The sequence below is a fragment of the Lithobates pipiens genome, unplaced genomic scaffold (genome assembly GCF_037356315.1).
Source record: "Lithobates pipiens isolate NorthernLeopardFrog02 unplaced genomic scaffold, aLitPip1_a1.2 Scaffold_22, whole genome shotgun sequence".
NCBI lineage: Eukaryota > Metazoa > Chordata > Amphibia > Anura > Ranidae > Lithobates > Lithobates pipiens.
The window spans coordinates 178157648-178180756 of NW_027507784.1; the positions used below are offsets into that span (position 1 = coordinate 178157648).

At 41.0% G+C, this 23109-nt stretch overlaps 1 protein-coding gene across 1 annotated transcript in view; it reads right to left on the reverse strand.

Annotated features, from left to right (window-relative positions):
- INPP1 (inositol polyphosphate-1-phosphatase) overlaps positions 1-23109 on the reverse strand; it is a 65462-nt gene that overhangs the window by 25002 nt on the left and 17351 nt on the right. The window contains exon 3 of the mRNA XM_077448676.1: positions 3370-3603. Coding sequence (XP_077304802.1) covers positions 3370-3573 — 204 coding nt within the window. The 5' untranslated portion in view covers positions 3574-3603. The remainder of the gene's footprint in view (positions 1-3369; positions 3604-23109) is intronic.

Here is a 23109-nt window from a genome sequence, read left to right on the forward strand (position 1 = left end):
CCATAAGGCAGTAGTGAGGGGGGAATTGATTGCGCAGGGCTCATATATTAAAAAGGAACGGCAAAAGGAAATAGAGGAACTTTTAGAAGAAATACATAAATTAGAAATCAAACATAAAAATAATCTACAATGCGCAGAGGTGAATAAACTGGAGGAATTACGATTGAAATTGGTCCAATGCCTAGATCTAAAAGTGAAAAATAAACAAAGGTATTATGCACAACGTTTCTACGAGCAAGGGAGTAAAGGAGGAAAGTTACTAGCTAGACAGTTAAAGAGACAACAAGAAGTAAAGCATGTCCATAATTTGGTAGTGAATAAGAGACAAATAATAGATACCCAGAAAATTACAGCAGAATTTCAAAAGTATTACAAGTTGTTGTATAATATAGAACCAAGCCCAGTGAGGAATGGGGAGGGGGGATTAGAGGAAAGGAAAAAAAAAATAGAGAATATTTAAGAGCAGCGGAACTGCCGACTATCCCGAAAAAAGCATTGGAGGAAATGGAACAAATAATTACGGAAGAAGAACTAAATAGGGTGATAATGAATTTAGCGTTAGGGAAGAGTCCAGGACCGGATGGCTTCACAAACGCATATTATAAAAGATTCCTGCCAATCTTAAGCCGCCCCCTATGTAACTACTTTAATGCGATTAAAACATCTAACCCTTTACCACCTGAGGCGATATTAGCATATATAACAGTATTGCCAAAGGGGGGGAAGGACCCCCAACACTGTGCGAACTACAGGCCCTTCTCCCTGTTGAACTCAGACACTAAGATCCTATCTAAAATACTGGCTCTTCGAATGCAAGAACAGGTAGCAAAAATAGTCCATTTGGACCAGACAGGATTTATAAAAGGTCGTGAAACTAGAGACAATACCATCAGAGCCTTACACATTTTGCACTGGGCGCAAAATGGACCGGATAAAATACTGAGGGTAGTATTGTCGATGGACGCCGAAAAGGTGTTTGATCGAGTTAATTGGGTCTTTATGTCCGAGGTTCTGAGGGAGGTGGGACTGGAAGAGCGTATGATGGGATGGGTGATGGCATTATATAATAGCCCCAAAGCAAGGATTAAGGTGAATGGGGGGCTGTCGGAGTATTTTAATATAAAGAATGGGACCAGACAAGGGTGTCCTCTTTCGCCTATGTTGTTTGCTTTAGTTCTGGAACCTTTTTTATGTATGATTAGGAGGAATGGGGGAGTCACGGGGATTCGGATTGGGGCAGTGGAGCACAAGGTCTCCGCATATGCAGATGACCTTCTGTTCTACCTCTCCAACCCTAAGGACTCATTAAGAGAGTTGATGCAAGAGGTGGACCAATTTGGTGACCTGTCTAATTTTAAAATAAATTTTGGGAAATCACTTATGATGCCAATTCATGTTCCTAGTAAGACGAGATCTTACATACAATCAAATTTCCCCTTTATCTGGAGTCCAGAATCATTGGTATATTTGGGGATACATATAACGCATAATTTAAAAAAAATTATACGAACTAAATTATGACCCCCTAATAAAAAAAGTAATAAAAGACCTACAGAGTTGGAAGGGCCTCTCTCTGACATGGTTTGTAAGAGTGAATTTTATTAAAATGAATGTGTTGCCAAGATTTATTTATGTATTATCAACAGTACCTGTGTCACTCCCACAGTCCTTTTTTAGGCAAGTGAGAAAGGCCCTTACAAACTTTGTGTGGGGGAATAAACACCCTAGGGTGTCATATGACACACTAAGGAGACCAAAACTGGAGGGAGGGCTTGGATTACCAGATATAAGTATATATTATAAAGCGGTGGCTCTAGTAAGAATAATGAATTGGCGTCATGATTCCTCAAAGAGAATATGGGTGAACTTGGAAAAAACAATAGCAGGCAGGAAGCTAGAGGGGGCCCCGTGGATACCAACTGCGAATAGAGGGTTATCAGAGTGGATATCACCATTAACTAAGTCAACATTATCAATATGGGATAGGTTGAATATTCAGGGCAAGTTTGCCCCTATGATATCCCCTCTAACACCAATAGAAGGATACCGTTGGTTCTGTCAAGGGAAAGATGGGAGGAATTTAGGGAGCTGGAATAGAGAGGGAGGGGCCACATGCGCTAGAATAGCCCCAAAGGGTGTGGTGGTACCCATAACAGAATTGATATCGATAAGGGGGGAAATTCCAATGGCCACTTGGAGGTATTTCCAAATAACGGATTTTTTTAATAAAAGGAAAAACATGATGAGGCCACTGGACTCGATTACCACGTTTGAATCATGGTGTATAAATAATCCTGAGGCTAAACATGTATTATCTAGGATGTATAAACTGATATTTAAGACGATGGACATGGCAATACCCTATTATATAAGAGAATGGGAGAGAGAAATTGGGCAGAAGTTTACAACAGTACAAATACAAAGTATGATAAAAGTAACACATGGCTCCTCTATTAGCTCCCAAACCCAGGAGATGGCATATAAATTTTTAATTAGATGGTATCGTACCCCAGCACGTTTAATACAGATGTTTCCGAAATCGGATGCAAGATGCTGGAGGGGATGTGTGCAGAAAGACACATATCTCCATATTTGGTGGACGTGCCCTAAGATTAAAAAATTCTGGGATGCCCCGTGGATTAAGAGGCTGACTCTGAAACCTATAGAATTTTCGATTGATCATTTTCTGTTCCACGGGATGCCATTAGCAAGTAAAGCCTATAAAAGAAGCATCACACCGCATCTATTGAACGCAGCTAAGGTAATGATACCTAGGTTATGGAAACAGACTAAATGCCCCACATTAGTAGAATGGAAAAAGGAAGTAGATAGAATAATGGAAGCTGAGAAATGGTTACATATGATCAGAAATAAACAAGATGACTTTAATGATATTTGGGAAGGTTGGAAAGAGTACTCAACAGAGATAAAATAGGGAGTGGGGGGAGGGGGGAGAGGGGAAGAGAGAATGGTTATAATTAAAATGTGGGTGGGGGTTTTTTGTTTTTTTTTCTTCTTTCTTCTGGGATGTACATGGGTAAAGGGATAGAGAAAATGGAAAGAATGTATATTGTATTGTATTAATTGATTATTGTAATTAACTGATATGATTAAAGAAGATAAATAAAAGGTGATTATAAAAAAATAGAAGGGAAATCGAAGGAAAAAGATAAGTGAACCAACAATGCACTAGCTTAAAGGAACCTATTTAGAAAATAAAAAACGAACCTTTACAACCCCTTTAATAAATAGCGATAAATAAAACATACAAATTAAGATCTTTGAAGTAGAAGTGCGTGTTATGTGCCATTGTTATACGCTAATAAATGCAGTAATTCCTAGGCATGCATGTTATTGGCTGTACCTTACCTTTTTTCCAAGATCATATTTTATGACTTCCTGGACCAATACGTCAGCTAGCGTTTTAAAATCTGTGAGAAACTTTTTATTCTTCTCATCTTCTTTTTTTTCTTCAATCAATAGCTGAAAAAGGGTTTCCTCTTCACGGCAGGCACGAGCAATACACGCAGCTTTCTCAGATGCAAGTACCAATTCATGAAGGATTTCAGACATCTCGGGACTGTTTTGTGACTTGTGGTGTTGCTAGAAGAATAAAAAAAATGTTTAAAACCAACAGTACAAGTTTACCTTCTTTTCATCTAAATCAGACAAAAAGGGCTCTCAAACCTGGTCAGAGCAGAAAACTACAACTGTACAAGAGTTGCACTACAATACAGTGACTGCGGAAGACTGACCTTTTCCTCTGACAATACTGTCACAAAAGTAGGCTGGCTTTTCGCCGAGCCAAGATCTGGAAAGTCCTCAATTTAAAAAAATTATTCAATTATAACTAAAAAATGTTTGAGAGGTTAGAACTGTCAGATTTGTAATCCTGCCTTTGTCCCCATCAGGTCCAGGACCTGCTTAACAGGTACAGTAATCTGACATCTGCATTGACAATTTTCATGTAAAGGCACAGCGGAAGTCTAAAGCGTATCCAATTCCCCAGAATGTTTTTACTCATATTGGTGGCCCAAGAAATGAGGCGTGTATTATCATTACTGTATTCATATTCCTGGATGCATTTATCTTTATTGGGGCTTTCCAATTTACGACAAATAAGAGGAAGATCTGCTCAGAGGAATATATCAGTTTCCTCATTCACCTTTAGGTAAGAATAACACCCAACCTACAGCGCAAGCTAATTTTAGTAAACAGCTTTAGGGCTTTCACAATACGTGTCAGTTAAAAACGGACTGCAGGCAAACAGCTAAATACATGTTGGAAGTATACATGTGAACTAACCTATCTAAAAAAAAGATCTCATTCTATCCAGCTACTGAAAGTGGTTCTCAAGCCTAAACATTTTTTTATCTTAATGTACTCCCTTCATTAAGGTAAAAAACGCTTTACAGTTTTCTGTCCTCCATCACCATACTTACTTGAGTTCTCAATCGATCCAGCGCTGTGCGCGGCTGCATCTCTTCTCTTACCTCTTCACACAGGGACTCAGGCAGTAGCATGAACCATTGGCTCTTGCTACTATCACTCAAATGCTGTGAGGAGGAAGTGGGGGTGGGGCTAAGCTGTTCCGTGTGTGTCTATGGAGCATGGCTCCATAGACACACACAGCTCAGCAGTGAGCACTCACTGTGCAGAGAGCAGATGAGTATAACATAGGTATTTAAATTTTTTTTAAATTACCTTTAGTAATGCTTTTTAAAGCGGAACCAAACCCATCTATTGTAATTTTTTCAAAACAGTTATATTCAAGGTATGCTGTGAATGATAACGGAGTTTCTTGTGCTCTCAATCAATCAAATGGCTGGTGTTATAACTGAGCACATGTAGAGCACCATGGCAACTGCAGATCAAACACGGGATAGGATGTCAACTTCCTTGGGTGTAATGGATAGTAAGGTTTATTTTTGCTTTAAAAAAAGGGGTTGTAAAGGTTTGACTTTTTTTTAAATAAAACTCCATTCATTCCTAATCTGTCCTTGCAATGCCCTGGTCTTATCTAATGCCACCAGATACCCGGCCATCTAGTGACAGAAGAGAGAAGTGTAGCAATTCCAGAATTAGGACAAAATCAATTGACGTCCTATCAATTGGCCAAGGCAACTATCACTTGGCAATAAATTTACTAGCAACCCTGCCTAAACATCAGGGTGCTACATATAGAATGCATTAAGGTTGGGGGTGATGAGGATGTGACGCTGCTGTGTTGAGGGAGGGGGTCTGACCATAGCGCCAATCGAGAGCACATGAGGGATGCTCCGGGTGGACCGACGGGAGATGAGCGGCATGAGAGGTCATAGAGAACTCCCTGAATGATAGCCTCAGGGACAGATACATAGTGGGACACGAGTGCTGAAGCCGGATGTGGTGGAGAATGACATTGCAAATCTCCCAGGGACCGGAGCTCCAGACAAAGTGAGTGGATTGGCAGAGCATGCCTAAAGTCCGTCCCGGTCTCCCCCCCCACCTTCACCCCCTTTGAACCCAGGAGAGAATGTACAGTGGGAGAGGTGAGCAACAGCATCGTGGAAAGCTGGAGGTACCAGGAGTTAAGCCAGAGGAATTAAGGTAGAATTAAATGAATTAAACATACCTCACTGAGTTTGCAAACCTGTGCCTGCTATAGTCCGCCTCTCCATGTAGATGGACTCTTGGGTGTGGTAGAGCGCTCTATCAAACTACCTATTCCAGGTGTGTTAAATATTAATCTGCCTACTACTCCATGCTTTAAGCCTAGCGGTTTTGAGCAGCATCAGAGTTGCAAGAAAACTGATGGAATTGTGTAGCAAATGTATTGAAAAGGAGCAGGAAAGCGGTAGAAACACATGAGATCTGGTTGCAATGTATATGTGCACCATAAAGAAAGCCGCAATAAGACACTTTTGGAACGTATGTGATTATAAAAAGGAAAATCTATGATCGGTGCATAAACGTCATATGAATAATATATAACTGGAGGATAAGAGGAAAATGTGCTGACAAGACCCTGACATATATCAAACATATCAACATATTGCTTATACTGTAGTCCTCTTGGACTGTCTGGTACGCAATGTTCCCACCCCTTTTTCTTTTTTGCAAGCTTGAATCTGCTCTGCTCTAGCTCGCTTTTCCAGGTAGATGGTCCTCAGCAAGCTATAGAAACATATGTGAATATATATGACTGGTATAAGGAAAATCTATGAACAGTATATAAACTACATATGAACTATATATGATTGGAGGGAAAGGGCGAATGTGCAGACAAGACCCTGACCTTTATTAAACATACAGAAGAGCTTATTGGACTGTCTGGAGTGCACTGCCCCCTCCCCCCTCGCTGTTCTTGTTTTTGCTTTGGGCGCGGTCCTGTGTAGGTCTCCCTGGATTGGATCCCTGTCAGGTCACCCCGAGGCGAGGTGACAGATGCACACCGTAGGGATCAGGAGTGCACTGCAAGGTTGTGGACCCTACGGCTGACTGCTGCGGACGGGAGACGGGTCCCACCGGGGTTAGAGCTTAAGATTCCCTGGGGCGCGGAGTCTAAGAGCCAGCAGGTGTTCACCAGAGCCTCGAGTGGTGAGGATGGACTTGGCTGCAACTGGCTCCAGTTCGCAACCCCCAGGGTCCCCCAGCTCACACCCACAGTAGACAACAGGAGGACAGGGATGGTGAGGGACAAAGCCAAGGTCGGGGCCATAAGCAGACAGAAATAGACAGGGACACGCCAAAAGGTCAGGATCACAGGCAAACAGGGATAGTCAAAGACATGCCAAAGTCGGTAACGGAACAACAGAAGAGCACACGGCAGGAAACAGGAAGCTGAACACACAAAGGAATACACAATGGTTGATCAGCACTGATGGCCTGCAGTGCACAGGTTAATATAGGGCTCCCTAATACGGCCTGGGGTGGAGCCATGCTTAGAGGAGAGGTTATAAAAACCACCAGGTGGAAGTGGCTGGCCTCTTAGTCTGAACACATGAGGGGAGGTAAGCAAACACAGGAAGATCACTGCATAACCATGACAATCCCTTTGTTGAATGAAAATCACCTCTCTGCTGCTCCCTTGAAATTTTGTAGGGGGAGAGGAGGAGAGAAGAGTACAGAAAGTGGAAATGATCAATAACACAGATAGAGGGGAAAGGGTGAGGATGGGGTAAGTGGCAACTATTTCTTATTCACCAGTTCAGCCCCGGAAGGATTTACCCCCTTTTTGTGATTCGGCACTGCGTCGTTTTAACTGACAATTGCGCGGTCCTGCGAAGTGGCTCCCAAACAAAATTGGCGTCCTTTTTTCCCACAAATAGAGCTTTCTTTTGGCGCTATAAACAAAAAAGAGTTACAATTTTGAAAATAAAAAACACATTATTTTTTACTTTTTGCTATAATAAATATCCCCAAAAATATATAAAAAAAAATTTTTTCCATCAGTTTAGGCCAATATATATTCTACATATTTTGCGTAAAAAAAAAAAAAATATCACAATAAGCGTTTAATTGGTTTGCGCAATAGTTATAGCGTCTACAAAATAGGGGATAGTTTTATGGCATTATTATAAAAAAAATTTTTTACTAGTAATGGCAGCGATCAGCAATTTTTATTGTGACTGTGACATTATGGCGGACACATTGGACAATTTTGACACATTTTTGGGACCATTGGCATTAATACAGCGATCAATGCTATAAAATTGCATTGATTACTGTAAAAATGTCACCGACAGTGAAGGGGTTTACCACTAGGTGGCAGTGTAGGGGTTAAGTGTTCCTAGGGGTGTGTTCCTAACTGTATGGGGGCGTGGCTGTGTGTGACACCACACTGATCGCTGCTCCCGATGACAGGGAGCAGACGATCAGTGTGCTGTTACTAGGCAGAACGGGGAGATGCTGTTTACATCGGCATCTCCCCGCTCTTGAGCTCCGTGACACAATCGCGGGTATCTCTGCGGCAATCAAGTCCGCGGGACCTGCAACCACGGTCACGGAGCTCTCGGCAGGCGCGGAATTCAAAGTAATGTATGGGTACATTACTTTGCCCAGCCGTGCCATTCTGCCAATGTATATGTGCAGGAGCCGGTCGGGAACCAGTTAAAGAGTAGCATATCGGAACCACTAGCACCCTCTTACAGTGTGTACGGAAAGTCGTTTGAGTAAACATACCAATATACAAAGCGCATGCGAAATCAAATGTGAATTGTGGTGGAATTGAATAGGAACTGAATATAATTCTCATATGGACAATCTATGACCATAGATATTGCGTGGAGAGGTTTGACGCAGCGAGTAAGATCTGGAGGAGTGAAGAACAGAAGTGTGATAAAGAACCAGGCAAGACTCCTTATTAAGAAGAGACCAACTTAAAAAGAACGACACAATAACACACGTGGAAACACACAGGTACGACATAAAGAGCACTTTAGGACCTAGGAAAGAAGATATCAGATCTTAAAAAAGAGAAACCAACCTGGGGAGGAAAAAAAAAAATAGCAAACAAGAGACCCATTATGAGAGGCAGAACTCTAAAAGGGAACTTGAATACAAGCATGATCCAGAAATATTTAACAAAAAAGAGGGGAGCCCAAAAAGTCCAGGATTAGAAAAAAAAACTACAGGGGACTAAAGAAAAGAAAAAAGACCCTGGGAAAAAGAAAGGAGAACTACCAGATAAATCCAGAGAAGATATCAGTACAGTAAGTGAATTAGAGATAAGCAAAATGGAGGAACAAAGTGTCAGCGCTCGATTGCCAACTAAAAGGGGGAAAGGTACCCCACAAGGAAGTAAAGTAGTAACCCAGGAAAAAAAAAAACAAGACCCTTCATAGTTATAATCAATTTAGTTCCACTAATATAAGAATATGCAGTCAATATTGGAGGAAGCACCTAGAAAGGGGGGGGGGGGAATCCTAAAGATTAAGATATGACATCAATTAACTTTCTGACATACAATGTACGAGGATTAAATACACCGACAGCAAAGGCATAAAATCCTAAAGGAGATCAGACATTATAAGGCCGGAGTGGTTTTCCTTCAAGAGACATATACATCCCAAGAAACAAATATGAGATTATATTCAAAACAATTTCCATATTTCCATCTAATCCCCATAATATGGGGCAAAGGGATTGGCAATTGGAATTGCCAAGGGTGTGAGGTTCCTGTTGGAGGATAGGATGACAGACCCGGAAGGAAGATATCTCTTCCTAAAGGGAAGACTATATGAAATGGAGTGTACACTAGCAAACATACAGTATCTCACAAAAGTGAGTACACACCTCACATTTTTGTAATTTTTTCATTATATCTTTTCATGTGACAATGCTGAAGAAGTTACACTTTGCTACAATGTAAAGTACTGAGTTTACAGCTTGTATAACAGTGTACATTTGCTGTCCCCTCAAAATAACACACAGCCATTAATGTTTTAATTGCTGGCAACAAAAGTGAGTACACCCCTAAGTGAAAATTTCTAAATTGTGCCTAATTAGCCAATTTCCTTCCCTGGTGTCATGTGACTTGTCAGTGTCACAAGGTCTCAGGTGTGAATGGGGAGCAGGTGTGTTAAATTTGGTGTTATCGCTCTCACTCTCTCATATTGGTCACTGGAAGTTCAAAATGGCACCTCATGGCAAAAAACTCTCAGAGGATCTGAAAAAAAAAGAATTGTTGCTCTACATAAAGATGGCCTAGGCTAAAAGGAGATTGCCAAGACCCTGAAACTGAGCTGCAGCACGGTGGCCAAGAGCATACAGCGGTTTAACAGGACAGATTCCACTCAGAACAGGCCTCGTCATGGTCGACCAAAGACACTGAGTGCATGTGCTCAGCGTTATTTTCCAGAGGTTGTCTTTGTGAAATAGAGTACGAGTGCTGCCAGCATTGCTGCAGAGGTTAAAGGGTGGGGGGGAGGGTTAGCCTGTCAGTGCTCAGACCATGCGCCGCACACTGCATCAAATTGGTCTGCCTGGCTCTCATCCCAGAAGGAATCCTCTTCTAAAGATGATGCACAAGAAAGCCTGCAAACAGTTTGCTTAAGACAAGCAGACTAAGGGACATGGATTACTGGAACCATGTCCTGTGGTCTGATGAGAGCAAGATAAACTTATTTGGTTCAGATAGTGCCAAGCATGTGTGGCGGCAACCAGGTGAGGAGTACAAAGACAAGGGTGTCTTGCCTACAGTCAAGTATGGTGGTGGGAGTGTCATGGTCTGGGGCTGCATGAGTGCTGCCGGCACTGGGGAGCTACAGTTCATTGAGGGAACCATGAATGACAACATGTACTGTGACATACTGAAGCAGAGCATGATCCCCTCTCTTCGGAGACTGGGCCGCAGGGCAGTGTTCCAACATAACAACCCCAAGCACATCTCCAAGGCAACCACTGCCTTGCTAAAGAAGCCAAGGGTAAAGGTGGACTGTCCAAGCATGTCTCCAGACCTAAACCCCATTGAGTATCTGTGGGGCATCCTCAAATGAAAGGTGGAGGAGCACAAGGTCTCTAACATCCACCAGCTCTGTGATGTCATCATGGAGGAGTAGAAGAGGACTCCAGTGGCAACCTGTGAAGCTCTGGTGAACTCCATGCCCAAGAGGGTTAAGGCAGTGCTGGAAAATAATTGTGGGCACACAAAATATTGACACTTTGGGCCCAATTTAGTCAGTCATTTTCACTTAGGGGTGTACTCACTTTTGTTGCCCACGGGTTAGACATTAATGGCTGTGTGTTGAGTTATTTTGAGGGGACAGCAAATTGACACTGTTATACAAGCTGTACACTCACTACTTTACATTGTAGCAAACTGTAATTTCTTCAGTGTTGTCACACGAGAACATATAATAAAATATTTACAAAAATGTGAGGGGTGTACTCACTTTTGTGAGACACTGTATATTGCCCCAATAGGAATCCAACAAACTACCTAAAAGAGGCCATGGGAAAGTTAATGTATGTCAAAAAAGGGAAAGTGATAATTGCCGGAGATTTGAATTGTTGTATGGATCCTGGATTGGATAGTACGTCCCGTGTACAGGGAGCTAGGATTGTCCAACTGAAAGCGATTAAACAGAAGTTATACCAATGTCAGATGATATATGTATGGAGAGCACAACATCCTAAGACACAAGATTATACATTCTACTCCGCTGTACACGGGACATGCTCCAGGATCGACTATATAATGGTAGAGCATGGGTACTGGACCTGCTAATTACAACAAACATAGAAATAACAACTCTGTCAGATCATGCACCAGTGACAATGGAAATTAAGGTACCAGGAGCTCAGAGACAACCCTACTCATGAAGATTAAACAAGGATTTAATACAGGACAAAAAAAAGAGGTAGAAATAATAAAAAAATAAATTAAACAATATTTTAGATTAAATGATACAAAGGAGGTATCAGAAGCCACCCTGTGGGAAGCACATACAGCCTATATTAGGGGGATTCTGATCTTGATGGGAGCTAGGAAAAAAAAGGAAAGAATAAAAGTTATGGAAAAATTAATAAAATAAATACTTGACGCAAGGACATAAAAAATACAGAGGGCAAAATCAAGACCTGTATCAGGCATTGTTAATAAAAAGATGAATTAAAAGATTTAATAGACGAGGACATTTAATAGAATATCAAAAGGAAAGATACCAGTGGGGAAATAGAAACAGTAAACACCTAGCAAGGATGTTGAGGGAAAAAATAAATAAAAAAATCTGTGAATTATATAGAAAAAATACAAAATAAAAAAGGGGAAATGATATATGCGACAAAATAAATGTCCAAAGTCTTCCAAAATTACTATGGGTCGCTATGTTCGGTAAACCAAAAGGGGCAACAGGAAATAGGAAAAATAGAGAGGATAAAAGAACATCTAAAAAAAAGCAAATTTACCCCGAATAATAGAGAATAAAGCAGCTACCCTGGAGTTACCTATAACAGGAGATAAATAGGACATTAAAAGAATCAGCACTAGGAAAAAGCCCAGGCCCCGACGATTTTACGACTTGCTATTTAAAAAAAAAAATGAAGAAATCTTAACACCAAAACTATGTTTATATATGAACAGTCTAGGAGTTAAGTATGACATGAGGGGGAGGCCTTGTTGGCATCAATAACAATTATCCTAAAGGAAGGGAAAGATAGCACTAAATGTTCAAACTATAGACTAATATCGTTGTTAAATGCAGACACAAAATTATTTGCTAAAGTTTTGGCAATAAGAATGAAAGATTTAATGACCAACCTGGTCCATGCTGCCAAGGTAGGTTTTGTCCCGGGAAGAGAAGGGAGAGACAATGGGGTGTGAACGTTGCTGTTACTTCAAAAAATCAGAAAGGGAACTTCCCCGGTCTACTTCTGTCGATAGATGCCGAAAAGGCATTCGACAGAGTAGACTGGGGATTTATGATGAACACGCTGGAAAGCTTGGGAATAGGTCCAAGGATAATGCAATGGATCCGAGTACTGTATAAACATCCTACAGCAACTGTAAAAGTTAATGGAACAGCTTCCGCCCCTTTTGATATGTACAACGGGACAAGACAGGGGTGTCCCCTATCACTGCTTTTGTTCATATTGACATTAGAACCCCTTTTGTCAACAATTTGCAATAACCCAGACATAGGAGGTGTTAAGATTGGGGAGAAGGAACACAAATTGGATGCATTTGCAGACGATATACGGTTTTATATATCAAACCCCAGAATTACAATGCCTATTGCCTAACCTCTTGAAAGAATTAAAACAATATGGAGATCTCTCAAATTTTAAAATGAATCCGGTCAAATCAGAAATCTTAAATATAAATATAATATAAATAAATATAAGTAAACAAGATGAACAGAGTCTATAGCGAGATTTCCAATTCCCATGGAGAAAAAATTAATTAAAATATTTAGGGATAAAATTAACAGCATCCTTGGGGAAAATATATCTAGCGAATTATATCCTATTATTAGAGGAAATAAAAATGGAAATGAAAAAAACAACAAGATCTCTTTCATGGATAGGACATATTAACACCTTAAAAAATGATATTATTGCCAAAAATTATGTAAAAGTTTCAGATGCTGCCCATAGCTCTGCCCCCAGCATATTTTAAAGTGTTAAAAGTGTTAACCACTAAATGTATCTATCTGGCAAAATAAGAAACTAAGAATTGCATTTTCAATGTTAGGGAAAGATAAGAACCAAGGGGGGGACTAAATGTATCAGATTTAAAAAACTATTACAATGCAGTATTATCACGTGTGGTGGAATGGGCAAAGGTAAAAAAGCAAGAAGAGGTGGGTAAAACTGGAAAATACAATGTCTAATACACATTTAGGTAAGAGTATATGGATATCACCACAACATAGGGCACTATGAGAAAATACACACATGACACGGAATGTATTTAGAACTTGGGATCTGACACACAAGCAAAGTAAATGAAAATACAATATAATACATTCATTTCGTTAAAAGATAATAATTATTTTACACCTGGGAAAAGGTCTGTGGTGGGAATTGGATAAAAAATAAAAACAATTGAGAGATATAACACAAGAGGGGAAAATTAGCACATTACAAGAAATTAAATATAAAAAAGAATTGATGGAGGTGGACGAATGGCGGTATTTCCGGCTAAAGCATTTCGTAGCAACCTTACCGCAACCGATAAGAGCTGGGGATGAACTTACACCTTTTGAGCGGCTGTGCACAGCGGAAAAAACTAGAGGGAGTATTTCCCAGATATATAAGATCTTGTTGGATGAGGGGAGGCTGGAAATCCCGCCATATATATAAAAGACAATGGGAGAAAGAATTGGGGACACAAGGAAAGGGTCAAGATATAGGGAAAATTTTGAAATTGGTACATGGGTCATCCGTAGACATAAAAACCGTGGAAATGAATTATAAATGCTTAACTAGGTGGTATATTATGCTGGACAAAATAGGAAAATACCAAATAGGGCAAACTTCGGAGTGGTGGCGAGGTTGTAAAGTAGGACCTATGGCCTATATATGGTTGGTGGGGATGTCCCAAGATTAAGATATATTGGAAGGAGATTTTACAATATATAAAAGAGATTACTAACATAGAAATAGCTGAAGAACCGTGGACATGTCTTTTTCATGTTGTATAAACCCCACTAAGGCAATATAAAGATTCGGCAACACCCTATATGATAAACGCCACTAAAAGTCTGATACCTAAAAAGTGGAAAGAAATAGTCCCAAAGTGGGGGGCTGGCTTAGAAAAGTGGAGGAGACATATAATATGGAATATCTGAGATATAACAGTGAAGAAAGTAAGGAGGGTTTTATAAACAGAAGGGGAAAAATGGAAGAGATTTAAACTGAGGAGATACACACAGGTGATAAGCATGGGGGGGGGGGGTGGTACAAGGGTGGTGGGTCTGGGAATGTAATTACACAATTATTTTACATTATCCCTGATTTGCAAAGGGAAATATTTTGTATACTAGATTTTGATATAATAACAAATAAAAAAATGCATGAGACTTTACAATCCCTTTAAGTGATCCATATGTAGCCACCCTCCGTTAAACAGGAGTGTCTCTAAATTTTGTTCTGCATGTCTGCAGTCAGCCCATGCCAATTTATAGTTTGTGTCTTGTTCTTGTTCCGCTTCCCCTAAGTTCAGCCTTCACTGCACCGTCACGTCTGGTATTAGTGTGAGATCACACAGTAGGTTTGGAGTAAGAATATGCTTCTTTTTTTTTTTTGCAGACCACCACTAGGAGTTTCCTTTGCCAGTGATACATTATGGGAAAGGGTATGATTATACGGGGCTGGCTGATGTACGTTCTTTTCCTTCCAGGCTCTGGTCTGAAGAGTGTGAATATGATGGAACTGCTTCTTCAGTCCTGCCTGTCTGGATGGGATTAGGCCTGGAGCTGAGGCTGGTGCTGCTGATCTTCATTGGAGGCAGAATATTAGGAACAGGATGGAGTCCCATGGAGATTGGTTGACTCTCCTGCAGAAGATTAGAACAGTATGGAGTCCCATAGAAATTGGTTGACGCTCTGAGAAAAAGGATGTTGTTGCTACTGGGGATGTCTGCTAGATAATTCTAACACAGGAGTGTGAGAATTAAAGCAGTAGTAATATATATATATATATATAAAATAATAGTAAAGTTTGGGGATACTAGCTCCGCGGGACCAAGTGCATAAACCGGTAAAAGGTGAAACCAAAATACTTTTAATTATAAATAAATCAAAAATAAGGCTCTCTTCAGCACACAAATAAAACGTAAATTAAAGTCCGATTATCTTCAGTACACAAAAATAAGAAAAGAAAACACCTACAGTTCTGTAGTCGGGTTTTCACCCCAAAGTTTTCAGAGTCCTTACAGAGATCTTTTGCAGCCTCCAAAACAGCAAAACAACTCCTCAGACAGGTGTTAATCTCCTACTCCTCCTCACCAACACCTCTCTACTACTTCCTATCTTATGAGCTGTCTTCTTGGAGGCCTTTAACCCCCTGTGTGCCAAATCCCTGTGGTCAGGGAGGGAGAGAGGCTCTTTCCCACCCAAATGTCACTTCAGAGCCCCCCAAATTCCGGGTCCCAACTATCTCTCTTAATATAGAGAGGACCGCGAGTCAGTCCTCTCCTAAAGACTATCCCCGGAATCTCTCACCCATTTTTGGGTGACCCCCTGAAGCCGACCAGGATTTCCTTAAAGGGACCACAACCCGAATATAGTTGCTACATAGCACCCGTTCAGGACCCAACCTTGGCGTCCTGTACTATAATATATATATATATATATATATATATATATATATATATATATATATATATATATATATATATATATATATATATATATATATATATATAGACACACACACACACACGCACCCAAGCCTATAATAAGGCTTACCTGTAGGTACAGTAAATATCTCCTGAATATGCAACATTTAGGAGATATGTCATTTAGTAGTACCCAGTGACATCACCGCCGCGTGCCCACTGCGCTCTCAAAGGTCGGCATGCTGTACCGTGGCCATGACACTCACACGAATGAGTGATGACAATGCGGCTCAGCCTTTCAAATGGCTGGAGCCCGCAGACCCGGAAGGAAGACAGAAACCTTGTCATGGTGACGTTGCACCTCTTAAAGTGGAAGTAAACTCCCCTATCGTTTTCAGCCAAGGAAGCTGCCATCTTTGCCTCTGTTTAATCTTCAACTGCTATGGTGCTGCACATGTGATTCGTTATGACATCAGCCGTTGGATGGTTTGATAGTTTGGCTGAGAGCACAGCCAATGTGCAGTTAGCATTCCCGGCATGCCTTTTATTTTTAACTGTTTAAATCGATGGGTTTACTTCCACTTTAAGGACTTTGTTTTAAGGAAAGTCTGTCAGAATGTCGATACTAGCAAATTTTGACATTACCTGCAGGAGCCAATAAATATGCATATTTCATATCTGAGGGTACACTACAGTGGTCGGAGCAATTTTCCTGGTCTGCTGCCAAGTGGTTTCCTTCTGCATAGTGACCACTGGGTCTCACTCAACACTGCCCCCATGCATAGAATGTCTTGTATTTTTTTTTTTAATACGGTGGGTTCTCTGATTGGATTAGGTGGAAATCTTGACTTCACTGCTTCACCTCTCCAGCTTGTCCAGTCAGAGAACACCTAGTATTCCTTAAAAAACCCACAAAGGTGTCTTGTGAATAGTGGCAGTGCCGATCAAGCGACCAGTGGTCTATGCAAAGGGGAAGCTGCTCAGTATATTGCCAGAGGATTGTGGCAATCACTGTAGAATTGGTTACTACAGCGGTCCCTCTCTATGGGGGTCCTATGGGATATGCATACTTACATTGGTCTAAGCTGGATCAATTTAAGTATGAAAGAAAGATCATACCTAGACTTTAGCTTTAACAGAAGAGTGTGGGTTATGCCGCGTATACACGATCAAATTGTCCGGCGGAATTGGTCCGGCAAACAATCCGCCAGACTTTATAAGGAACGGACTTGGCCACACACAGACACTCCGAAAGTCTGGCGATTTCTAACACGATGATGTACAGCACGTACGGCGGGACTAGAAAAAGGAAGTTCAATAGCCAGTAGCCAATAGCTTCCTTCTCGTACTTGCTTCAGAGCATGCGTCATTCTTCATTTTGAGTCAAAACTACTTTCTAAGTCCGCCGGACTTTTACGATAAAAAAGTCCGCTGGAGCCTACACACGATCGAATTGTCCGAGGTACTGTGGACAATTCGATCGTGTGTATGCAGCATAAGACACCATCACTCCCACTGTATATTGTCCCCATGTTGAAAAATCTATAAGCACACATGTTATGTTGGGTAAATCACATCTGGAGGAGGGTAGCCACATTATTTTAGGTAAAGGCACAGTTTTGCCACTATGAAGAGAACAACTAATCTGCTTGATACATTGGATTGTAATTTATTTAGGCACAATTCATGGTGAACATCTACGCCGCCGTATTAAGGTGCTGGTTCAGAACTGACCCATTTATGTAAATACTGGTATGTGTGCAGTTCTTGGCTGTGTTCACCAATATCTGACACAGATCAGCCCCCTGCTACAGCCTCGCAGCCTGTGAGACTTTTTACAAAGCTAAGGACAGTGTGGAAATGCTTCCTCCTGCCTGCAGCAGATTGATGACATAATCTAAACCTAGGCAAAGTCATTGATTAAAGCTCAAGGACTGCGTTTGAAAAATAAAGATACAGCTTTTATAAAAAATTATTTTGTTGCTGTATATTATCATGTCAGGAAATTAAAGTGATTGTAAAGGTAAAAATAAAAAAATATAACAAACATATTATACTTCCCTCCACTGTGCAGCTCGTTTCGGAGAAGCTCTTCCCCAAGGTGGTTACCTTGTAGGCACGCTCCAGAGTCCAGCATTCGGCGTCCATAGGAGGCCAAATACAGGACTCGGCCGCACCCCCCGATGCTCACATCATTGGATTTGACTGACAGCAGCAGAAGCCAATGGCTGCGCTGCTATTAATCTATCAAATCAACAGCCGAGAACCCTGGGCAGAGAGGCGTCAGGTAAGTAAAACAGGTGGGGGGGGGGGGGCGGTCACTGACAGGATGCATTAAGGTGAAAAAACACAAACCTTTACAACCCTACCACAAAGTATAAACCACTCAGGCAATCAGTGGGTGATTACCTGCTGCAGGTGCTCACCACCAAGGGAAGTAATAAAGAAAAGGAAAATGGTAGCACACCATAGCGAAGTCAAAATCTTGAAGGTTCTTTATTGTTGCCAAACCAGACAGATACACGGGGACATGGTTGACGTGTTTCACACGAATCCCTCGTGCTTACTCATCACCCAAGAAATTTAACCCTGCAATATTACTGAAACACACAAAGCACATAAGTGCTTATTACTATGAGTGTAATTTGTTCTAGACTTTTTTTTGTTTTTTATTATTTTTCCATGTACCTTATATATTTGCATTGTGTGTTGAAAGAGTGTAACTAGCGTCATATCTTTCCAACACGTGCAAATAGACATGACATGCAAATCTACCTACCAACTGAATGTGTACAACTGAACAAGTGCTTTGCAAAAATTTCCATATCTAAAATGTATTGCAATCACATCATTCAACCACACGTACCAAGCGTACTTTTACTAGGCAACTCTCACCACATGAATGCTTTCAAGGCATATGTGAGATTAGGAAAATGACCTCCTGAACTTTCCAATCTGCGGTGTTTATAGATTAAAGGAAATAAACACATAGGTAAATAAAATGGAAGAGACCATCAGAACAGCCTCATGTACAGGCACAATTATCCTTCTTGGCTGTTTAAGTTCAAAGCACCAGTTACAGAAACTCCTAACTTTTATTTGCAGGTAGAAAATGACAAGATCTCTGCGCTTATGGTCAGGGAGTTTACCTCAGTACAAACCCGCTTGCTGAACACCAAACTGTAATCCACACATGGACTCTCAGGTGTGCATTTGTCTCAATCCAGAGCACTACATGTAATTTCTCCCTGCTGTTTTGTTCCACTACTATCTGCATGAGTTACTTCTGACAAGTTTTCCTGATATCAAGAGGTAAAAAGATGACAGGGGAGGGGGCTCCAGCCCACAACCTGTGATTGACAGCCTTAGCTCTCTTCTTGTGTGCTGTGTGAAGGGGGTGTGCCCCTTCCCTCCAATCAGCTCTTACTTAGCTCTACATAGTGTAACTTCAGCTCCCCACCCCTCGCTTTCTGAAAGCTCAGACAAACTGTGTAAATTCTGCACTTGGATTAGCTGTAGAGAAGAGAAGACTGAAGATTAACATGTGTAATTTATGCAGGAGGATTTGTATAATCTCTGTGTATCACTTGAGGCCAGTAACTTCACTGTATATATGTAAGAGTTTACAACCACTTTAACTACAGTACCATGTTAGATTTATCAGATGTTTATTCTGATATGTGCCTCTGATGGACATTGACTGAAATCACCATAACCCTATAACTCCCCCTATTGCCATCTAGTGCTTACTTAATAAACTACAATCAATACTTCAATACTACACTAAGCAAAATTATAAAAACGCAACACTTTTGTGTTTGCCCCTATTTATCATGAACTGAATTCAAAGATCTACTACTTTTTCTTTGTACACAAAAGGCCTATTTCTCTCAAATATTGTTCACACGATCAGATTTTCCGAATTGTTTGATGACAGGCTGTTGGCGGAAAATCCGACCGTTTGTACGCTCCATTGGACAATTGTTGTCGGATTTTCTGCGGACAAATGTTGGATAGCAGGCTTTAAAATTTTCCATGGACAAATGTATGTTGTCGGATTTTCCGAGTGTGTGTACACAAGTCCGTTAGACAAAAATCCAAAGTACTAACACACATGCACGGGAACAAGGACGAACTGGAAGCAGTTGGTCTTGTGAACTAGGGTTCGTAATCGAGGCAATTTATGAAAGCTCAAAATGCACAGCACATTCCCTTCATGTTTATGGAGGGATAATAATGAAGCTGCTTTGCTGGTGATACTGGTGGAGTTATGGCAAACGAATTTTCAAAGGCTTTTTTTTTCCTAGTGATATCAAGAATAATATTATGCTTGTTTTTTTTTTTGTTTGTTTTTTTTGGTGCAAGTTACCACAACCCCATTATTCCGTAGTTTTTAAGATCAAAGATACAACTATGTTCGTGTCCCTTATTAATTAACAATTGTATTTATTGCATTGTAAGGCCCCTTTCACACGGACGGATAGAATTGTGCCTTTAGCTGCGGATTTTATAGTTTTCCACCGCAGCTAAAAGCACACAATGCTTTCCTATGGCGCCATTCACAAACTTGCCATGAGAAAGGCGTGCATTTAGCTGCGATTTAGTTACATGTGGTTTGGTGCAGAAAGTAGAATTGACTGCATCCAGAAGCGATTTAGCGCAGCTATCTGCACATAGTTATGTGCACATCTGCACATAACTGCAGGTAATCTCAGTGTACTATTTCACCTGCTGATAGCAGCCTGAGAAAAAAAAAAAAAGAACAGGAAGCCCATCATAATCAGCAAGTATACCTGGAAAATGACACAGGAAGTTCAGAGGTATAGAGGAAAGAGGAGAAGGCAGCATTGCGGCACGAGATATCTCCCATGAAGCCATAATAGCCTGGTGCATGCCCAACCGGAGTTATGGGACTTAGAATGTCCTCTCACTGCAAAACTCCAACACACACTCAGCCAGTGAACAAAGAGACAGGAAATAGATGGTTTGAAATGCAGAGGACCGAAATGCATCATGGGTAGATTCAAGGGACCAAAAAAAAACAATAAATGAAAAAAGGGTTGCTATGGGAATGACTACTGCAGCTAAACGCAACCACATGTAATCGCAGGTAATCGCACTGTACAAATGCAGCTGATCGCAGTTCCTGGAGTCTTGAATTTCACAGAACAAATTATGTGCTTTTAACTGTGGTAGAACAGCCGTCCGTGTGAAAGGGGCCTAATACAATTACATTGTATTTTTTAAAATGTAACTGCCTATTCCCAAACGGTCATTTGAAGTAAAACACATAGCCAGGTATTATTCTGCACAATTGTTTTTATCGTGCATTAAAAAAAAGTAAACAAATAAAGTTAGACATGCTATCTGCCAATAGAACTTAACCAAAAAGTGCATTCTATGCATCCAAAAATATAGAAAATATACCAAATCAAATCATTATTCAACCAAAAAATAAAATAAAAGCCTCATGCATGTGTCCTGCTTCTAAATATAGAGGGGTCAGCAATGCCAAGAGTTGGTGAAAGCAGGGGTCTGTCATCCGGAAATAATTCTGAAAATCATCCGGATTATTCTCCTGGAGCTCCCGCAGAAAAGGCATATGACATAATTGGTCACGATTAATAAAGAAACCAATTTTTGATCGAAATCCTCCCCCTCCTGTTCCTGGACTGGACTTGGGTCAAAGCAATAACTCCAAGGCCAATAATAAATAACACGTTATCTCCTTCGATACTGCAACATGGCTGGTTGATGAACAGCCATTCAGAAACTAACTGAAAAGTGCGAAATGAAAAGTGCGAATCAACACTCAAACTCCTACTAGCGGAAATTAGCAGAAGGGTGGCACTAAAGAGATGAAAAATCATGTAGTACGTCACTATGTTTGTGTTTGTGGACCAACAATTCCTTGCCATAAGACCCCTTTCACACTGGGACGCTTTGCAGGTGCTACAGCACTAAAAATAGCATCTGAAAAGCGCACTGAAACAGCCACTGCTGTATCTCCTGTGTGAAAGGGCTTTCACACTGGAGCGGTGCACTTGCACGATGGGAAAAAAAGTCCGGCAAGCCGCATCTTTGGAGCAGTGAAAGAGCGGTGTATACACCGCTCCTAAACTGCTCTTGCCCATTGAAATCAAGCGATTTGCCTGTGATTTTAACCCTTTTTTCGCCCGCTATCGGGGGTTAAACCCGCCCCGCTAGTGGCCGAATAGCGCTGCTAAAACAGTGGTAAAGTGGCGCTAAAAATGCAATAAAGTGGCACTAAAAATAGCGCCATTTTACTGCCGACGCCGCTCCTGCCCCAGTGTGAAAGGGGCCTTATAGTAGGGGTTAAATCATTAGGGTGTAACATAGGTTTAGCCGTGCTGCTCCATCACCCAGCAGGAATACGGACAGCTGAAAAGACAAGAATAAAAGAGAGAGCACACTGGCCCTAGTGTGACACCGTTTATTAAAAAAGATATATACAAATGAATGTAGTACACGAACATTGTGTAGATAAAAACAAGCGCATCCATAGAGGCTGTGGCTGCTCTGAGTCCTGGAATCCAAGCTGGATGTGAAGCGAACTGACAGTCTCTGTCTAATAGTCCACGAGCCACCCGCTCTCAGCGAGGATCCTGGGAAACAGAGAGACTCCACACAAGAACACGTGCACGTAATCCTCAGAAGCCAGCTGATAGATGACGCTTGGTGGCTGCTATGACTACGCGTTTCAGAGGGCGTGGCCTCCTTCTTCAGGTCTACCATGTGGTCTTATAAGAGTACTGAAGTAGTGTTCATTATAAAAGGTTGTTACCCATTATGTATACAATAGACAAATCACTGAGAGCACATTACTACTGATTAGCAAACCAATTTATTTATTTATTTTCAGTAGTCGTGTGTTTTCAGCAATTGCACTTTTAGCATATAAATTTACGCCCTACTGTCTTTTAGATATGACTTATTAGTGACCACTAATGGTTGCAAAAAAAACCTCCAGAATAACCCCTAGGTATCTATTAATATTAGCGGACTATCCTTTACCAGTATTGTGCAAATGACCAGGATGAAAACCTTCTGCAAATCTAACATGGCAGCTACTGGCAGTCAATGTTGTATCATAGTATACTGAATTTGCCCATGAGGTATTTTTTGTTCTTTATCCATCCTGCATCCCCTTCCTTCCTCCCTTTCCCCCTCCCCCCTTTCCCTCTCCCTCCTCCTCCCCTCCCTAGCCCTTCTTACTCTTTCCCCCTCCAGTTTTCCTCCGACACGCACATGTATTATATATATTATATTATATATAGACCTGTTTATGTATAAACTGTCCTTTTTGTGAACAGATCTTTGATTTA